Below are 19,471 nucleotides of genomic sequence, written 5' to 3'. Positions count from 1 at the left end.
CCATGGTCCGCCATTGGAATTAAACAGGAAGCTGGTTGCAGCTATGGCTAGGTAATCGAGTGGCGGGCATCGGTTCGCCGATTCGATCCGAACGAGTTAATCTTCCCTCATCGTTCAAGATTATTTCGAGATCCTGTCTCACCAATCTCGATTTAACTCCTCCACTCGTCGGGAATTCAGCGACCGCGTGTCAGAGCTTACCACGTTCTCGGTGGTCGCGCTCGCTCGCAGCCGGCATTATCAACCTACTCGACGCCTCTTTTATTTCGACCGAGTCGTCGAACAATTTCTCAACGGATTATACCGAGATTCTCGCGCGGCAGAAAGTTAGGTAATTCCTTTACAACTCGCCGCGACGGGAACTTCTCCGTTGACCGACCGCCCCGTACACCCCGTACAAATAAAATAATTCTTCCTGCTCGTTTTCGAAAAATAAAGAAACGTCGTGTCCTGTTCGCTACCGGGGAAAATTGCTCGTTCGTCGTTTCAAGCTCGGATTAATGAGATGTCCTTCGAAGAAAAGCCGGGTTACCACCCTCTATCTCCCTCCGTCTTTGTGCACGCCGGTTGTCTCGGATTCTACGAAGAATGAAATGCACTTCGCTTGAAAACGGAGCGAGTTATTTAATTTTCGTTCAACGACTGATGCGCGGAAAAAAAGAGATTGCTTTATTACGATCTCGTGGTTCGCTTCCTCGTAATTGGAATGGAAGATGAGGATAGAGAACGAGGATACACCCTGTGAAAATTATCCCTTTGTTCTCGGTACCTCCGCGAGTAAACGAGTCGAATGTGAAGGGATAGCATTATAAAATGTCAGAGTTTCAGTAATCAGAGACCTTTCTTTGATAGACTATTTTTTGATAATGAATTTTTTTCTTCCCTTCAGAGTACCGATATGAATCTAACCGGAGGTTACATTCTCCTTTTAATACTGTGTATTTTGGCGAGCGATTATGGGGTCAGTTCTGACCAAAACACTCGTTTATCAAGAAGGAAACGATACGTGGTTTTTCCCGAAGGTTCCACCTTCTCGGTAAGCGAAGCTTCTTTTATTTTTATTCAACTATAATCTGTCAAACGAGACGAGTCAGTATATTCTAGTTATTCGAACGTTTCGGTCGAGGTTTGTATTCTGTGAGCCGAGCCTGCTTCGAGCACGTGAATTTATACGCGTTTATTGTCTCGTCTCGTTGGATGGAGTATATCTACTGGCATAGTTTGTTGTAATTTTTAGATCGCCCTTTGCGTGACGTTTAACACCCTATCGTCCGATGACATCTTCTCCGAGGGTGTTAACTGGGGTATCGCGTACGATTTACCGAACGAAAGTAAGCCAGCCCTCGAGCCGTTTTTACAGCTCAGACAAGACAAAATTAAACCGGCCAACAAATACGGCTACGCGAACGGTCCGCTAAACAAAAACGTCGTAAAGTATCCGCAATGGAACAGCAACGAGAAATATTACGTGAAACCCGGGAAAAGGAAGTACTACAAGCAGGATTACTATTATCTGCAGAGAAGACACCGGAGGGATCTGTATAGCAAGCTGGAAGTCATCATGAACGCGTAAGTTATTAATTGTTAATAATAGTTTGTAGTGTTAGTCGTTCTTTCAACTCTTAAATGGCGGACCATGGAGAAAGTCCCAATTTTACTGTAATTTCTTATTTCATATTCAATGATTAATCCGAAACGATTTTATTAATCCTTCATTGCGTCATTTAATAGCTATTTATTCAAAGAAAAATTTGTAATTATAAATTTTCAAAAAGTAGCAGGATTAAGGGTTGTTATTAAATATCAATTTAACATTAGAAGTGAGTTTGTAATTTTTCTCTAAAAAAAGAAGGAAGAACACGACCCAGAACCATGTAGAATTGAAATGGAAAAAACAGACAAAGGTTGCCTGTTGACAGTGCAGTAGAATAGATTCGACGCTGGTCAGACAAGTAGAACAGAACTAGTCCGACATCGATTTTTAGTCGAGTAAACGATTGAACATCTGACTGAGCAAAATAAAACTATCTGTCGACAACAAGTAAAACGATCTTCAATATGATCATACAATTCGTGTTCTTTCTATTTGCAGAATCTCTGCCTGCATTTCTAATTACCACATAATTACCGTAATTAAAAATATAAGAATCTAAAGAATTGGGTCAGATTAAATTTGAATAAACTTTTAAAGAACGTTGTTTGTAAGAAGATCACGAGACATTGATTTTGACGTAAGGAGAATGTCACGTTACCTGGGAAGAAAGCGTCGATTCTTCGCCGTCTGAAAATCGTACGGGCGAATAAATTTTCGCAAAGCGCGTCAGGCCGAGTGGCACGCCGGATAATAAAATGTAACGGGAGCTTTAGTAGTCTGGACGTGATCGAACGATCGTCGTTCGCGTTTATGGAGACCCGTCGAACCGTCTCAGTTTTTTCCATGTCATCTACGCTGATGTATTTCGGTCGCGTTTCATAGAAACCCGATGGACCGCCTGAGCGCGTCAAGATCAAGAATAGACGATGTAGAATACCAATTACGACCATCTTGTTCCCGCTGTATTAGAAAGGGAAAGGATAAGATAACACTGAGAATTTCTTCGTGATTTTCTTTATTTCCAAGACAATCTTACCTTTATCTAAATTGCTGTATAAAAGAAGAATGAAAATATACAGCGACTGGATCTGTTTTCGATAGCTTTTCAGAGGTAAATTTGCATTACAGAAAGATAAGAAAACATTAGAGACAATAACGGTGGACATTCAACGTGAGAAACTAATGCAGTAGAACTAATGTTTCCCTATTTGCATGCGTACGATATTATTTCTGATGATCGGCGAGCAACCGGGGAAAATAATCAAGCCCTTCGGCGGTGGGATATAAATCTGGTTATGGACAAAGCACACAAAAGAGAGAGAGAGGGTAAACTATTTCCCTCATGGCTGTTGGCCCCAGAAACAGATAAATGGTCTGCCGGGCTCGTTCAGAAACAACCCCAACCCAGCTACCGACTACTACCCCACCATTCAGCCAACGTTCCATGCTGGTTCAGGCGCCACCCTCTGATTCATGCCACCCTTAAGCAGCTCCAACACCACCAACTGTTTCCTTGCAAGCCTCCTCTACACGATTCTCATCCTACCATTCTGGAATCAATTTTTGCCTGTTGGAAAATCCTGTTATTATTTGTGGCTGCATGATTCTCCCTGTCGTGCGTTTATTTATGGGTTGAAATTGTAATAACTGAAAATATTTTGCTGGGCCGAGTTAACCCTTAGTGATTACTTAGAGAAGAATAATGACAGGTTGATAATTTAAAAAAAAATTAACCTTCTATAAGGGTAGGAAAGTGGGTTTAACGTTATAATTTTAAATTGGAATTAGTAAATTAATTATATGATAATACTCGAGATAGAAGAAGTCGAAGAATCAAATAGTAGTAAGAAGATTGTTTACGCGAATTTGCGATTGTAGCATTAATATTATCCAGCTTCTTTGGATCCAATCTATTTCCTCCCCTTTCCTCAGTTATTTCTCTGAATTAATGGCCGGCATTTACCCCGATTGGTGATCATAAGATGCGTCCTTATTTCATGGCCTCGTGCGTTCCCCTCCCTGTTATTCTCTCTCCAAGTAAATATTATGTTTTTCAATAAAGCTCTAAGCTACCGTGGAATGATATTTCAGGGATAGAATTAATATTTAGAAGACTAACAAGGGTTGACGTGCTTAACTTTTTAAACAAATAAATATCACAGTGAATTTGGCAATCGAAAACTTTCCGAGTCTTAACTTTTTTAAGTTAGAAAGATATTCGATGAAATATGGCATCCAACCCCAACTCCAAAGGCCATTTACACCCCGTCAGAGTGGATGATGTCTGATAAAAGGAAAATATATGTCAAATACTTTTTTCCAATGCCTATAGTATCTACTTCAGAATTTTACCTGAGTAAAAAAAATTGTTTTTATATTTTATTTTTCACGTCAATTATTTTTGCTAAACGATAACAATTTTCGAGATCGATCTCGAGGCTTGTCCAGAGCCACTCAAATCAAGGGTGAAATTATTGGGGTGGGAAACGAATTTTTCAAACGCTGCTTCAAAGGAGACTTTAATCTTCCACGAAAGAGGGTCGGTCAGATGAGAAAACATTACTACCACCCTCTTTCATCGTTCTTTACGTGCAACGAGATGCTTGTTCAGCGTCGAAAGGATACATTAATACACGATACTAAATATTTTTTCTTTCTTTCTCTCCTTTCATATTACATGAAACGATCTCTAGGCACGTGATTAAATTCTATTCCAACCCCGTATACGTTTCAGTATCTTTTCCATGGGATCGAGCAGCAATAATTTCACCCTTGATTCGAATTTATTGTATCCCGCTGATATGTATTTTATTTCAGGATGAATTTCGACGGCAGAACTTGCATACTTCGAGCACTCTGCGAGGCCTCCCAGCGGTTGATGCCGAAGGGGAACACTCTCATCGAGGAGATGATGAGGATATCGTTTTTGTAAGATTCACACTAGGAGTGGATAAAAGTTGGAACCGCGACGAAGGGGGTCCTTTCGAGGACAAGCTTTGCCCCGGGAATCGATGGGATTTCGGAATAATCTTATTTCGTCGAAGGGGATAGGCCCGATCGCGAAAGAGAATTTTATTAAGCAAATAAAGTTAAGAGGACGACCTTCGCGTACACCGCGTAAGCTACGCCATTACTTCGTCTCCTCGCTGTTCCTCCGCGAAATTCTATCGAGTTTGATGGATTCTAAGAGCTTTTTAACTCTCGTTACATCGTAAACTTTATGGGTTTTCGTGATGATGAAGTTGCCTACGGTGTGCAGCAATATTTCACACGTATTTCAGTTTTCAATCAACTTCTTTCGAGAGACAATATGCCTTCTTTTCTTCGGTGACATAAAAATTGTCTTTCATATTTTATATCGAGCCTAATTTTCTTCATTTTTAAAAACAAACTTTAATTTCTTAACACTGGAATTACCAAACCAGTGAAAATGACTTATTTCAAATTATAAATTTTATTGAGAGATCTTTATTCATTTAATTTTCTACATTATTTTCACGTCGGTAGTTCTAGTGTTAATAAGGGGTGCAGCGGTTCTTCTGATACCTCTAGGTACACTACTGTCTCCAATGATTTTTTCAAAAATAAAATTGCCGAATGCATTCTCTATCGTCCTTTGCCGATAGAATCTTCCGTGTCCCAGGTGCGGCTGTAATTGGCAAGAATCGATCAATTCCTTTTTTCAACCCCTTCGACGCGACCAACTGCTCCTCTTCCCCGACGTCTAAAAGGAACCAAAAGTTTCTGATTCCTCGATTGTTTCAGGTTTCCTCTGAAGAAGCTGTTCTCCGGCGAGCCCGAGGAGCATCACGCGTACAGCAGGGCGCACAAGGCGGGCCACGAAGGTCACGACTGTGCCAGCACCTTCTCCAGCTGCAGTTTCTCCCTGATAGACATGGCACTCGGGAAATACGACGCGTCTAGGTCACCACCACCTTCGCTTCCGGCCGACTACGCAGATGCAACTCGGTTTTCCAACGAAAGGATCAGGTACAACATGAAATAAGACGTCGACATCCGGATGGAAGAACTAGGGACACGTATTTCGGAGGAATCCTGTCCGACAGTCGGTTCGATTTATCGATGAAAGACTTCCTGCTATCGGTAGTTTTAGTTACAGAAATTACAGAAAGCACAGTTTCTTGAAGAGCAGCAAGATTTAGGAGGAGTCTGATGAAGAGAACCAATGGACATCCAAAGACTATGATGACAATGATGATGAATAATTAAAGCTGGGATAGTTGGAGAATCATTCAGGATGATGCATCGAGTAGGACAGAGACTATAATTGCAATAAAAATGAAGGAAGAAAGAGGTATGAGAGGAGAAAGGTAATACAGTACAATGGGGGGACTGGAGTGTTTCACCTCTAGGTCTATCAATTTGAGAAGTCATTCTGAACAGGACATCCAAAGACTATAATAGAGAGGAGAAAGGTGGAGTGAATGGGGAGTCATCCCTCAAGGCATCAAAAACAAAGATGAACAGAAACACTGTAGAACTGGGTCATAGCATCATAATATCTAATTATGCTAATATCAGTTACGTTTTAATAATGATCATTTTCAAGTGACATTCAATTCAGGGGAAAAGAGAAGAAGTGAAAAGGGGTAGAAGAAAGGTGGTACGCTTTAAAAAACGTGGGGAGCTGATGCGAGTTACTCGAGGCACTCATAAAAACGACGATAATCCATAAGATAGCAGCGTGCAGTGCTACATTTTCGGTAATTGGATGTGCTTACCCATCGAAGCGGATGGGAGGGGTTGAACATGAAATAAGCGTGTGTCGGGAGGTGAAGGGCGGATAAGGGGATCCGCCGTGGCATCCGCCAGTTCACCGGCTCGGCGATAATAACGATTCTTTGTAATATTGTTGCACCAGACGCCAGTATATTCGACGTAATAGGATTAGGTCGCGCGTCGGAGCGAACATTATCCGAAATCGGGAAAACTGTTTCGAACACTCGGCTGCAGACGTTCGTGTGAATAAGTCGGCTTTACTCGCGTCGCGTGGTTTCTCCATTTGCATGATCGCCGACCTTCTGCTGTATTATGCATCACCATTCGACCCGGTGTTGGTGTGCAAAAATCCTACGTACCATTTAGTGAAATTAGTTATAAAATAAGGTAAAGAAAATTTGCGATATTAGAATAGAACTCGCGAGTATCTAAAGTCAGTAGAATAGCCTTGAATTTGGTCAGACATATTGCGTTCGAAGTTCGCAAAGTAAGCATCCGATGTCTATAGACGGGAAACGAGGCGGAACGAGACTCCTCCGCAGTCTGACAAGTTACACCAGAGTCCATATGTAATAAGCGAAATAGAATGACTCTGTATACACTCCGAGTTGTGTGTACTTTACGTAATAGCGCGCTTGTAAATAGCCGCGCGAGTAGGACACGGTCGACGTTGGTGAATCTACGCGTAAGTAGAATCAGATATATTTATTGTTAGAGCAGTTTTCTGTCCACGAATACCATTTGTAAATAATATTTCGAGTCCTCAAGATCATATGATAGAGTTTTGAAGATGTTAATATAAGAAAAATATGACAACTCTCGTTGTTAATGTTCGCTATCGAACGGCGGACCATGGAGAGAGACCGAAATTCGGTAAATCTTTGCAAATCGACTCTTAATCATGGAACTAGGAGGATTAAAATAAATATCAGGTGGAATATCGATAAAATAATCTCGTTAGCCGGTTATCATCAATTGGACGAATAAAATTCAGTAAGAGTGAGGAGATATCGATTCGATGACAGTGACACCGCCCCAGTTCGCGGGCCAAGCAGGGCGTGGTGTAGACCGCTTATAACAACCCTCTTTTTCCACGACACTACCGATTCCGTACGGTTAACCACAATTCCCTTCGGTGAAAAAGAAAAAAGCAAGAGCTACTCGTCGCTCATTTTTTTCTTTTCTCTCTCCTCCCTCTCGTCACGGTTTTCAACGACGGGTCCCGTTGTATCCCGAGACGTCGGTTTTAATGCATAAGACGCTCCTTTGAAAAGCGTATTTTCCAAATTACCAGATTACTCACAGCTAGCTGAAAAGCATTCAGACACAATGCTTCTATAATTGAAACGTATCAGCTGCCTAGCTTCGGTACATTTAATTCGCTTGTTGATACGTTCCCCTTTTAAGCTCCTTTCCCTTCGTCGAACAAGCTTCTTTATGTGTTTTCTTTTGAAGGAAGTTATTAGTGGTTCATCAGAATTTTAAACAGTTCTTAGTTTATTTTATTTTTATACAGTTCAATGACTACCAATTGCAATTTGTAACTTAACAATCTCAATTCAGGGCAATCTTTTCGTTTTATTAATAAAAGAAGATTGCGATAAGGAAACGCATTATCTACGGTTGAAATTAGAAAGATCGCTCGACTGGCTGTTTTAATATAAAGAATATTTCCGTTCGCATTTCCTGACCACTGATGGTGAAACTTTCCGACGGATTTTCATCGAATGCCTGGTTCAAACCAGCACCGTTAAAAAAAGTTACGGACATAACTGGCTTCGTCGATGAAACTTCCAGATGAAAAGTTCAGCCACATAAAAGTGGCTACAGTATCGAGGTTGAATCACATTGTGGTCGAATCGACATCAAGACTTCTCGTCACGGATGACCCTTACTGTCTTTACACACACCAATCGAATCCCTCATCTCTCGAGTACACTCTCTACTCATGTTTTATATTTATATTTTTCTTTTGGCGAAAATTCAATTTACACAGCTCATTTGTAACTCAGCTTCGTTTGCACCGTTCGTGGTCAAAGGGTGTTAAAAATTGTAATTATTCAATCAAGGTTTTATACTCTAAACCAGTGGTTAATGTTATCGAAATTAGATAAGAAATTTTAGAATTTCACCATAAATTTTCTCACGAATAGTATATTAAAATATGAAAAATATGAAATCTTAACTTTAGGACGACGGACCATGGAGAGATTCCAATTTAATCTAGTATCTCACATTGGGTGCATCTGCAGCAAGAACGCGATGCACCGGGTGCATACGGCGCGGATCTCGTTCGCTAATATTCGATTATTCGCATTACGAACAATGGACAACGTGACTATCATACTCAGAGCGGATGCGATCGTTTGAACGTTTAAACCGTACGAGCTGTGTTAAGCGGCTGAACGCAAACAGGCCGGTTACGTTTCAACAATATTTACTATCGAAACGGTGCGCTTTAAAAGAGACCGCTTGTATAATTGGTCAAGAATGAAATATTAAATTTTCGATAGGAATCTTTGCAGTTCCAGCGTGTTTGCCTGGTGAAAACCGAGAGAATTGAATTTTCTTTCAATCAGACATCCTACCGTGGTGAACTTGATATTCAAATATTTGATATAATACAAGCATATTCGTCCGGGATTAAGTTGAATCGCGGACGAAATTTAATTTTTAAGCAAGCTTGTATAGTCGACATTTTTATATTCTGTTCATAGAAAAGTATTTTAAAATATTAATAAATTCCGAGATAAATTAAATTTCCACAAATGTCATAAAGGGTGAAAAATGTTGCATTTGCCGAAAATTACACGAATTTTTCGAGGATAAAATGTCACGATTAAAACACGAAACACGTATCTACATTTCTTGCCACTTTCTGCTTCATAAAGGATTAAACTGCTATGCCCATACTTGACTATTTTCTGCCGCTTAAGGTCCAAATTAAAAGGAAAGGAATTGCCCCGGGGGGTGGGGGTTGCTAACGTGCCAGGAATTAAAAGCGTGGTAAAGAGCGTTACACGTATTAAAAGTGATAATTAAGGAGCGGTCAGCAGAAAAAGAAGGACTGAGACAATGACGGCATCCACAGGAATTTCATTTCTATCTTGCAAAGCGTTAATGTTGCAGTACGATTAAAATGATAATCGACTTGCTTCCGGTTTAAAACTATTTCTTAAGTCGGTTACACCAGGATTTTCTCCCAATTTCTATTTAGAGTTGAACACACTTGAGAAGGAGGAAACTTTGGTGCAACTTTTGTGCATCTATGCAACTGCAATTGCAGTTTATTTTTTAAACGCAGAAATTATGTTAATTTCAAAATTAAAAATTACAATTATAATCAGAGGTAAATTTAAATTGGTAAATTCATTTAATTGTTTAAAATTTTAATTTTTGACATGAGAATTATTTAAAATTCCCAAAAGTATCATAGCAACGATTTAACGTGAGACAATAAATTCTCCAACGAACGAACACGGGAAAAGGACGTCTAATCAAACAATTTACCCTATCCGCGTCGGTTTTTCTCATTGTTTTTCCGCAAACAAAAGCAGCACACCATAGAAAACAGCGGTCCCCAAACACACGGCCTGTATCCGTTGTAGCCGCTTAAGGGTTTAATAATCCGTCTCGACGAGGACAAAAGGGTTGGCCGCGTTATCATCCGGCCCCGTTTGATTATTCATTCACACTTCGAGCCACGGCAAAGCTCGAATCCGCTTTTAACTCGCCTTGGACCGGCCTGCGAAACGCTCGTTGCGACGAGCCGTGGCTATTGATTCGGCCGGCACCGTTGCCGCAGTACTTGCCCGACAAATTGCTTCTTCTCTCGATTAACTTAATTTCGTGCGGACGCGTATCACGTTCGTAAGAAGTTCCGAATTGTCTTCGAACGTTATTGTTTGCCAAACGTTTCGACTCTGCGCTTTCCCAGAGAAAATAGTGGGAAAATTGTTGTAGGGTTCCCCAGGGAAAATTGCAATGTCTCCCTTCCCAATAGGCTTCCTAGGGTTCCAGGGTTCCTGGCCCTTGTTTTAGGCTTCTCCAATGAAAATTGCAATGTCTCCCTCTTCATAGGATTCTTCGGGTTCCCGGGTTCCCGGGTTTTCAGGATTCCTATCCCTTTCCCACTGAACGAGGGATTCTCACTAACTTCAAGATTGAAAAATTTGTTCGAGAGTTTGTAAAGTAGAAATGAAATGTCTATATTTGACTTTCTCCTAATTGGAAGATTGCAATCCCAGGATAAGATTCTTCCCAATTTACTCTCCACGTTCGAAGAACAATAAAGAACTCCCTGGGGACAAGAACTAGTGATACTTAAACCACACAGAAAAGTGTATCGATCAATTCGAGGAACTTTCATTGTTAACCAAGTGTCTCGATTCCCCCTGCGATCGCTTTATTTCTCGACTTCTCACCGGGACATTTAACAAACTTCCGAAAGTATAACTTGTTACTTTTTTTATCGACTCGTTACGAACGTCAGGAACCCCATCCGGCTTTGTAAGACTTTTCCATGATTAAAACTATAATATCGCGAGAAATGGGAGATTTGAAGTAATAATTTCTTCGAAAATGGAGAAAGTCGGGGACCAACCGCGAGCATCATACTCGGAATATAAGGGATGAAAGGGAAAAAAACAGAGGGGTTCGCGGAACGATATCCAACGATTCGGCAGGGGAAATTCAAATTGGTCGTGGAATCCAATATTTCTGGGGCTTGCAAGATAGTCCCGAGGAATGCCACGTGGAACGATATTAAGCATTGCTGCTGGCTTCGGGGCTTTGGGAAACGTGCGGTTCGGGGTTGAAAGTAGGGGAAGAAGTCTGGAAATCCAGCTAGCCAGGGTCCTTTAAGCGAACGACAAAGGATCTTCAACACAAGTATGTTGGGAAAGCACTTGAGAACGAGCAGAAAAGGGGGAAAACGTCCGTCAAAACAGTTTCACCCTGGCTACCGTTTCTAGTGGTCTCCCGTAATATTCTTCCCCTCTATCATTTACAAACGATTCCAAATTGACGTCCATCGTTTCATAATTAGATCCTCTAATTATTCCAAATAATTAAAGCTGATTCATAATCCATTAAACAGGCTTTTTATCTAATTACAATTTTGACCTGTTTCAAATTCTTCGACATAAATAATAAATTTTCAAAACGATCTAAAAAAAGACAGTGTCATCAAGATCGCTCGCAATCTAAAGTCTGACGTTTGAACACTCTTGGCGAACGATAAAAACGCGATGATTCGCGAAGCGTTAACAAACAGTCGTCGCGGGTAACTGGTTTATCGCGAAACTTTTAATTACGTTTGCTCGTTTTCGGTGGCCTGCCGTCCACTGATTTTCGATGAAACTTCACGAACTATCCAGCCAGGCCGAAAGCGAGGGATAAACTGCTTAGACGACTTCGCGACGATAAAAACCCGGTGAAACACGCTAAGCAGCGGAGATAACGTTGTTGAAGTTCTCTCCGACGTCCAAGAGAGGCCATCTTCTCCTCTTCAAGAGGAGAAGTCAACTTTTGTCCTTTTGTCGTTGCTTGCGGAAACGGAATCGAGTTATTTTAGCAAACTGAGACTCCGCTCTCCTCCACTCCCCTCTGTTCCTCGTACTTAACCTCGTTACGATAATTGTTTGCGGAAGTTTCAATTTTCCTCAGATTTCTATTTCGATGAAGAACTCGTTGATAGGCGGTAAAGAGGAAAGATTGGATAGAAATTGACCGATGAATGAAACGTTGTTTGATCAATCGATCCGCCCCCGCTCGTTGAATAGCGATTTCACTCGATGAAAGCAAGTCAATGATGAACGTGTTATTTGCATATTTATGCGTTTCCTGGTCCGAGGATTTCCATAAAATTTATTCATTCATGGAAACGTATTTCCCGGGACATATTGAAATACATTGGTTGGTAAATAAAAACTGGATTGATAATTTGTACACCCTTTGGACGAGACATTGAATCTTCGTCGACGATGATTATTCAATGAAATCGTATCGGTTGTTTTAATACTTCGAAGTTGCTTAACGAGTCAACCTATAAATTTCACTGGCAAATCGAATCGTTCCATTTTGTAAAGATAGCTTCGAAGAATAATTTTGAGAAACGGGAAAAGTCAATAACGTTGGTTTATCGTTTAGACACTGGAAGAAGTTAGTATTTACCCTTATCAGATTTAAATATCGAGCATTCCCCAGGGAGAAGGTAGAAGAATCTTGCCAAGTTTTGCCAGTCGAACACAAATTGTTCGCAAACGGGGAAGATTCTGGCCGCAGGAAGTTGCCGGTAACTATGCGCCAAATGAATATCATCGTAAACTGTTTCCGCAAACTTCCATTTGCTCTTTTTACCGATTCCCGGGCCAACGAGTGTATTCGCCGGTCTAAGGCAACCCGCAAACCCCTAGGAAATATTTACGAACGAGACTGCCGTAATGGCTACTTGTAAATATTTCTCTGCAAATAATTAGGTATTCGGTGATCACTTGGTACAGAGAATCTGCTAAATGTATCATTTTTAAACGAAAGAGTTTACTTAATAAAATAAAATTAGGCCTTTCTCCATGGTCCGCGTGAAATTAAAATAGTCTTTCTCCATAATTCGAAACTTTTTCCATAGAATTTGTAATGAAAATCAAAATATCAAAAGCTCGGTTTAAGAAAGAAAATGTAAGAAATTAATCTAAATGCCATAGGGGCTCCTTATCAGTGTGTATTTTATAGCAAAAGGGTGCATCTGATTTATTAAATGTGCTCTCTCGAAGGGGTGAATATCGGTGGAAAATCGTCGGTGAAAAATGTGTATGAATCAAGCGTTTCCGGTTTGTAAGAAGCCCATCAGAGAATATTAATGTCGATACGGATGGTGAACACGAAAACTACCAAGTGGAAGATTCAATTCCATCTTAAATGTCCAATTTCGTTTCATTAAACTCAGAAATGATCGAGTCTTAGCACAAAGAACAAAGGAACCCTGAAACATCAGAAAATAAACGTCCCCTTCCGTTTCGTTTATTCTAAAAAACTACAACCATCCCCCTATATACACCTTCTTTCTCTTTCGTCCAACATCGTTTAATTAAAATGAAATTGTTTTTGTGTTGCGATTTCATCCGGCGCATAGACCTTCTGCCTACGTAATGAGGCAACCTCCACGAGGAATCGGCTTTAATTAACTTAAATTTATTGTCCAAGCGAGACAGAGAAAGGCGACGGGTAGTAGCGCAGATGCGAGGAACGACAAAGAGCAAGAGAGACCCCGAGTTGTGTTTCACTTAGAAGGAAAAAAAGAAGCACCTTAATTGTTCTTTATATACTCTCGTTGCCGTGGTTTTCTGCCCGCCACTGCCTGGAAACTTTGTCCTAATTCTTCCGTCGGGACGTATTCTTCAACGTACCTCGTAATTTCCGGTTTCCATTCGCGTTGACTACAAATATAACTCGATACATCTTAGCCGGGGCAACGAATGAGGGGCGAAAAGAAAGTTAAATGATTTCGACTCCTCGAAAAAGAATTTTGGAGAGGTTTTATTGCGTACGTCAGAAAATTACCATTTTCCATATTTTAGAAATTATTAATTCAATTTTTTAATTATTCTTGCGCCATTTAGTGGTAACATTTCAAATCTCTATAAGGGGTAGGAAAATATTAGGATCTAAAACATTAATTAATAAGGCACCAAATTACCATTTCCCATATTTTAGAAATCATTAATTCAATTTTTTAATTATTCTTGCGCCATTTAGTGGTAACATTTCAAATCTCTATAAGGGGTAGGAAAATATTAGGATCTAAAATATTAATTAATAAGGCACCAAATTACCATTTCCCATATTTTAGAAATCATTAATTCAATTTTTTAATTATTCTTGTGCCATTTAGTGGTAACATTTCAAATCTTTATAAAGGGTGGAAAAATATTAGAATCTAAAATATTAATTGAACTTAATATAGATCACACCCCAAAAGCAATAAAAACCGGTGATCTGATTTAGAGGATGAAACATCGGTCCAGTTTCAACCACCAAAACACATCTAAAGGAGTTCCTTCCACAACGGTTCAATTCCTCCCTCAATCGAGGATGTTCCAAGTTGCGGAACTAAAGCAAACAAAGATCTTTCGCCAAAGACGACAAAAGTCCACAACATTTCGCTGACCCATTCAACTTCTCGATACCTACCCCCATTCGATTTCTTCAGCCGTCTAATTTCTTTTTATTTCTTCTGTTCACCCTCCTGTTGGTTGATCGCGAAATTCGCTCTTCTCAGCTGTTTGCTGTGGAAACAACACGTTCCATGGTTACGCTGGAATATATAGAAGGGGAGCGAAAGGGGGATGAAAAAGGAGAAAGAAGAGGGTGGAAGGGACATTAGCGTGCCGTAAAATGTTTCCGTCGTTCCTGCTGCATCCATTTTTCCACGGATATTAGTAGTAAAAGCCGTCAATAATGGATTCTTATTAAATAAAAAATAAAAAGAAGGGGGATGTAGCGTGTCATATCGCCTAATGGTTTTAACGTCGAGGGCTTTTGTGCCCGCGGGAAGGTTAAGGGATGATTTTGAAAAATGAACGACTCGACGAGCTGCTGGAAATTGCTCTTCCATCGATTAATAATAATAATTAATGCATAGAAATTGCAATTAAATCTTATCACCTTTTACCCTCTGATTGTCTTCAAATCAACCCTTTGCCTTGTAACTTTTTTTCAAGGATTAAAATTGAAAAATTAAAAAAAAAATGAAACTTGCCCTCGAACGAAAACGTATACCAATGTATATACATTTTTTTTTCAATACGTTTATTATTTTTTAAACAATAATTTTAACCGCTCGTTTATTTCAATCGTTTTACATACGTGGATAGTTGTGTGTAGAGTGTAGACGTTAGCTTACAAATAGGTTAGTTTAGTTTCTTCTGTTTTCCTCTTTCATTTTTTATCCATACATAACGTGAGTGTTTCGCGTATCAGTGTAGGTGTGTTTCATGTAATTCGTGTAGGTAATGTATGTATAATATGCATGTGTGTATGTACGTATGCACCCTCGCGTGTGTCTCATCAGAGTATTTGCCTCCGTCCCTTTTAATTAGGTAATTAATATATTACACATAATGTCTCTGTTTCTATCCCAGGCAAACCTCCCTGTCCCCTTTACACCTTTCAAACCCTTCGTTTTAACCCTTTCACCTCGAACTACTCTATTCGCCAGCAGCGGAATCGCTTGAGGAATTGTAAGACGGATTTAAGTGACTTTTTTTTTCATTTTTTTTTTTTTTGCCTCTTGTTAACAGAGGCGACTGGAACGAGATCGAGCGTGTGTACGTGGATCGACGAGAGGAAGTTCGAGAAAGTGACGGAAGTGAGTTTTTATGTACACAGAATTGAATGGGCGAGTCCTCGCGAGCCTTCAAAAGGGCTTCCAAATTATTGCTAGACGGTTCGACGATTTCAATTTCCAAATTAAAAATGTTATTAACCCTCTTAAAGGGTCAGAAGAAATATTTTTCTTAAAAAGAGTTCCATAGAAATATCTTGTTTAAATTTAATTCCAAATTAAAAAAGATATTCTAAATAATAATTTTATCAAATAATTTCAAATTTAATTTATCAAATAATTAAAATAAATAATTGTCTTGTTAATGACGCGCACCTTTCTGACAATAATTACAACGAGCGTACAATTCCGATGCTTTTTAAAAGGATTAACAATAATTCTCGTTAAATCCTGTCGGTATTAATCAGACGAACCGTCCAGCGAGTCGATTGGATATCCCCGACGAGACACGATGTTCTCCTCGAATCTGATGTACAAAGGGTTTCGTAAAAGATAACTGTATACAGTGTATCGTGCGCGTTAATGGCTATGGGGGGCTCGTGAGGCTCGTTCGAGGGTGGTAAATGATTGACCTGATCGCTCGCTGACTGAAACGTTGCTCGATCGGCAGCCCCTGCTTGAAAGAACCTCCTATTGTTTGTCTATTGATCGCGATTATCGGCTTCGAAGTGATTGCTAGTCTTCGGGCTTTGTCATCACATCGTTTCTCACACTTAACACGTTCGTTGTGGTACGTGTACACCCTTTGCCGTACCTTATGTGCGTGTAGTTTTCTATCGTTTTCATCTAAGAACTAATTGATTTTGTAAAATAAAATATAGGCTATCGTATACAGTTATTGATCCCTCTGCAATGATCGATCCTTTTCCTAAAAAATTAAGAAATATAACGCGTTTCTTAACCCTCGGACGGCGGACCATGGAGAAGGCCCTAATTTTATTTTCTTTATATTCTTCTAATAAATGAAACTCTTTTATTTAAAAATTAGGTTAATATCCTTGTTTAGGTCACGATCGACCCAGACTCCGCTGTTCAAGGGTTAAATAACAAAATCTAATTATCTTTCATAGCCCGAATACTTTTTGTTTCGAATAGAGTTATAAATCATCATGTAAGAAACGCTATTTATTATATTGTTTATTTTTTCAGGAAAAGAGTCAATTATTATATAGGAGTCGATAACTGAAAAATATGATACTGAATATCAGTATCAATGTATCCTTCTACTCTTCGTCTAATTACACCTGGAAACCTTAACGATGGGTATCCATTAATTGCAAATATCCACGTGTACCATCGCCGCGTATCATCCAATGATACTCCCCATTTTTTAATGCGATGAAATGACCCATCAAATTCGTTGCGTATGTTTGTATAAAAAACGTTGATACGCAGCGATGCACAAGTTATTTGCAACGATTTCAAACGAAACGGTGTTAAGTGGTCAACCGTAGCAGGGGCTGTCGCTGAAAAATTGGAGAAAGAAACGCACGAACACAGTAACGAGAACAGCACCCATTTTCTTTTTTTTTTCTTTTTTGGACACAGACGCACGAGCAACAGGCAACGGACAGACAGACAGACAGGCGGACAAACGGATAGACAGACAAACATATATAGACAGAGAGATCGGCATATGTTAACAAAGATTCTCAGTGATTCGTTGTTGTTTATTTAAAACAAAATTTCTTTCATTCTCCGTTAATTCATCTTCGAAGATTTTTCACTCGATTTCTATCATCCCCTTTCGTTCGTCCGAGCGATCGTAACGATAATCATAATAATAGCGTTAGTAGCGATAATAAATAATTGTAACAGTCGCGGTAACAATAATGGCAAGTATAGTAGTAATGATAATATATCAATTACGACGAAGGATCTTCGTGAACGTACAATATTAGTTAATCGTAACGAACACACACCCGTTGGCGTGCAAGCGAACAAGCTTTGCCCTCGGCGTAGCACACAATATTCCACCACCTTTTCACCCTTCTCCTTCATCCCTTCTTTATGTACATATGTATATTAATATTCATTTCGAGTCTCTTTGGTACAATCGTTACGCAACAACAACCGATTGGAACGATCGTGACAAATAACGATACTCGATATTTCTTAGCTCCCAAAGTTACAGCTTTCGACAGAAAAGAACGAAATTGGGAAAATATTTGCTGACTTTTCACTGTCGATAATTTTTAGTGTTTTCTTTTTTTCTCAGTGAACCAGGCTTCGCAAAAATTCCATTCGAAAAATAGAAATATTTGCAATTTCTTAAACAATTCACCAATTTTCATCCTAATTTTCTAAGGGGTGAATTTTTAAATTTAAGAATCGGATTTTTTTCCTGAAGTTTTGACAGGATCAAGATATTCGTACAAGTGTTAGGAGAGAAAATTTTCGCAGATTCAAACGATTCGTAAAAACTTCCAATTGAAAATCGATAATTCCGCTAGGTTTCCCGCAACCGGGTTATTCAAATTCAATTCAGCAACCTTCGGTTGGCAAAAACTCGAACGATTACGTAGTTCCGGTTCGACGATATCCTCGAACATTTCTTTTTTTTTCTCTCCGCGATTGAATTCATAATTTTCATATCGAAAGGCGTCCATTGGCGACCCATTAAATCGAGGAACGTGCTAAAAATCGGCTGATCGCGAATATCAAATGATCCAGAAGGAAAATCTGTCCGCGACGAAGCGTGGTTCTCCAATTAGCAAGTTGATCAGGTGTGAAAAACAAAAGGCTGAATTTTCGTTTCCCCGAAAGAAACGTATGATAATCGAACGAGTCGATAAAATTTCGTTCGATCAGACGTGTGCCGGCTCTCGATCAAACAACGTCCAGCTGAGAGCAGTTCGACGCTCGATTTCGTTCCTTCGATCGCTTATTCCACTCGACACCGTCAATCGGATACGTACATACACATGTACATACATTTACATATACAGATTATTTATAATCGCGAACGAATGCGAGCGAAAACTCTCGAGAGGAAGAGACTGTTCGACGTCCGTCGCTTCCGCTTCCGGAACGCGCGTCTCCGGGTCGAGAGTTTCCGGGACGCTTCGCGGGAATTAAACCGAGACGCGATCGAGTAACAGAAAGAGGTTCGACAATGTTTATACTGATACATGAGTACGTTTATTCGAGTAATAATATATTCACAGATAAAAAGAATAATTATTAGAATTATTGTTAAATATTTTTGAATTGAAATTATTTCGATAATTCAGAATAGGATATTTAAATAAAAAATTATATTAAAGTGTGTACTCGTGATCAAACCAGATTTCCCCAGGGAAAATAGGAATTTAGAAAATTCTTAGGATTTTAATTTTGATAATATTAATATTAAAAATAATTTAGAAACGAAATAACCTAATTTTTATTTATTAAATATTATAAAATGTAGTGTATAACTGAGAAGTATGAATAATAAATAAATATTAATTATGATGGTCCGCCACAAGCCTATGTATACGGGACCCCTTCCCCCACGCCGTCAGTCTTCCTCGAGACGCCGACGGGGAAGGGTGAGAAATTAGGGGACCGTTTTTCCCGGGTAAGTCTGATTTGATCTCGAGTGTACCATTTCCACTGCGTAACTATAATAAATGTCTGTCATAAATTTGAAATGAAATAATAAAAATAGGATTAATTATCCCGTCTAATGAAAAATAAAACGGATAATTATAAAATGAAATTTATTTACTCCGTGAATATATCGCTCGAATATTTTTTTCCTGCATCTGTGTACGTTTGCTCGTTGCTCTTTGCGTTGTCACTCATTCATT

The 19,471-nt window shown here is 39.4% G+C and overlaps 1 protein-coding gene across 1 annotated transcript; it reads left to right on the top strand.

Moving 5' to 3' along the window:
- The first annotated feature begins 895 nt into the window (after positions 1–895).
- On the top strand, positions 896–7,797 carry LOC117606190 (uncharacterized). Its single transcript, XM_034328322.2, has 4 exons — positions 896–1,036; positions 1,238–1,569; positions 4,412–4,522; positions 5,360–7,797. The coding sequence occupies exons 1-4, from the start codon at positions 899–901 to the stop codon at positions 5,598–5,600; spliced, it is 822 nt and encodes a 273-aa protein (XP_034184213.2). The 5' UTR covers positions 896–898; the 3' UTR covers positions 5,601–7,797.
- Positions 7,798–19,471: the final 11,674 nt, after the last annotated feature.

This window comes from Osmia lignaria, chromosome 1 (genome assembly GCF_051020975.1).
Source record: "Osmia lignaria lignaria isolate PbOS001 chromosome 1, iyOsmLign1, whole genome shotgun sequence".
Taxonomy (NCBI): domain Eukaryota; kingdom Metazoa; phylum Arthropoda; class Insecta; order Hymenoptera; family Megachilidae; genus Osmia; species Osmia lignaria.
The sequence above is the reverse complement of the archived record's forward strand: the minus strand, read 5'-3'. Positions and strand labels throughout refer to the sequence as shown.

Excerpts from the sequence above, each read along its gene's own strand:
- LOC117606190 (XM_034328322.2), top strand. The coding sequence starts at position 899 with ATGAATCTAACCGGAGGTTACATTCTCCTTTTAATACTGTGTATTTTG. Across the intron at positions 1,037-1,237 it reads CCGAAGGTTCCACCTTCTCG|ATCGCCCTTTGCGTGACGTT; the intron begins GTAAGCGAAGCT and ends TGTAATTTTTAG. Across the intron at positions 1,570-4,411 it reads CTGGAAGTCATCATGAACGC|GATGAATTTCGACGGCAGAA; the intron begins GTAAGTTATTAA and ends ATTTTATTTCAG.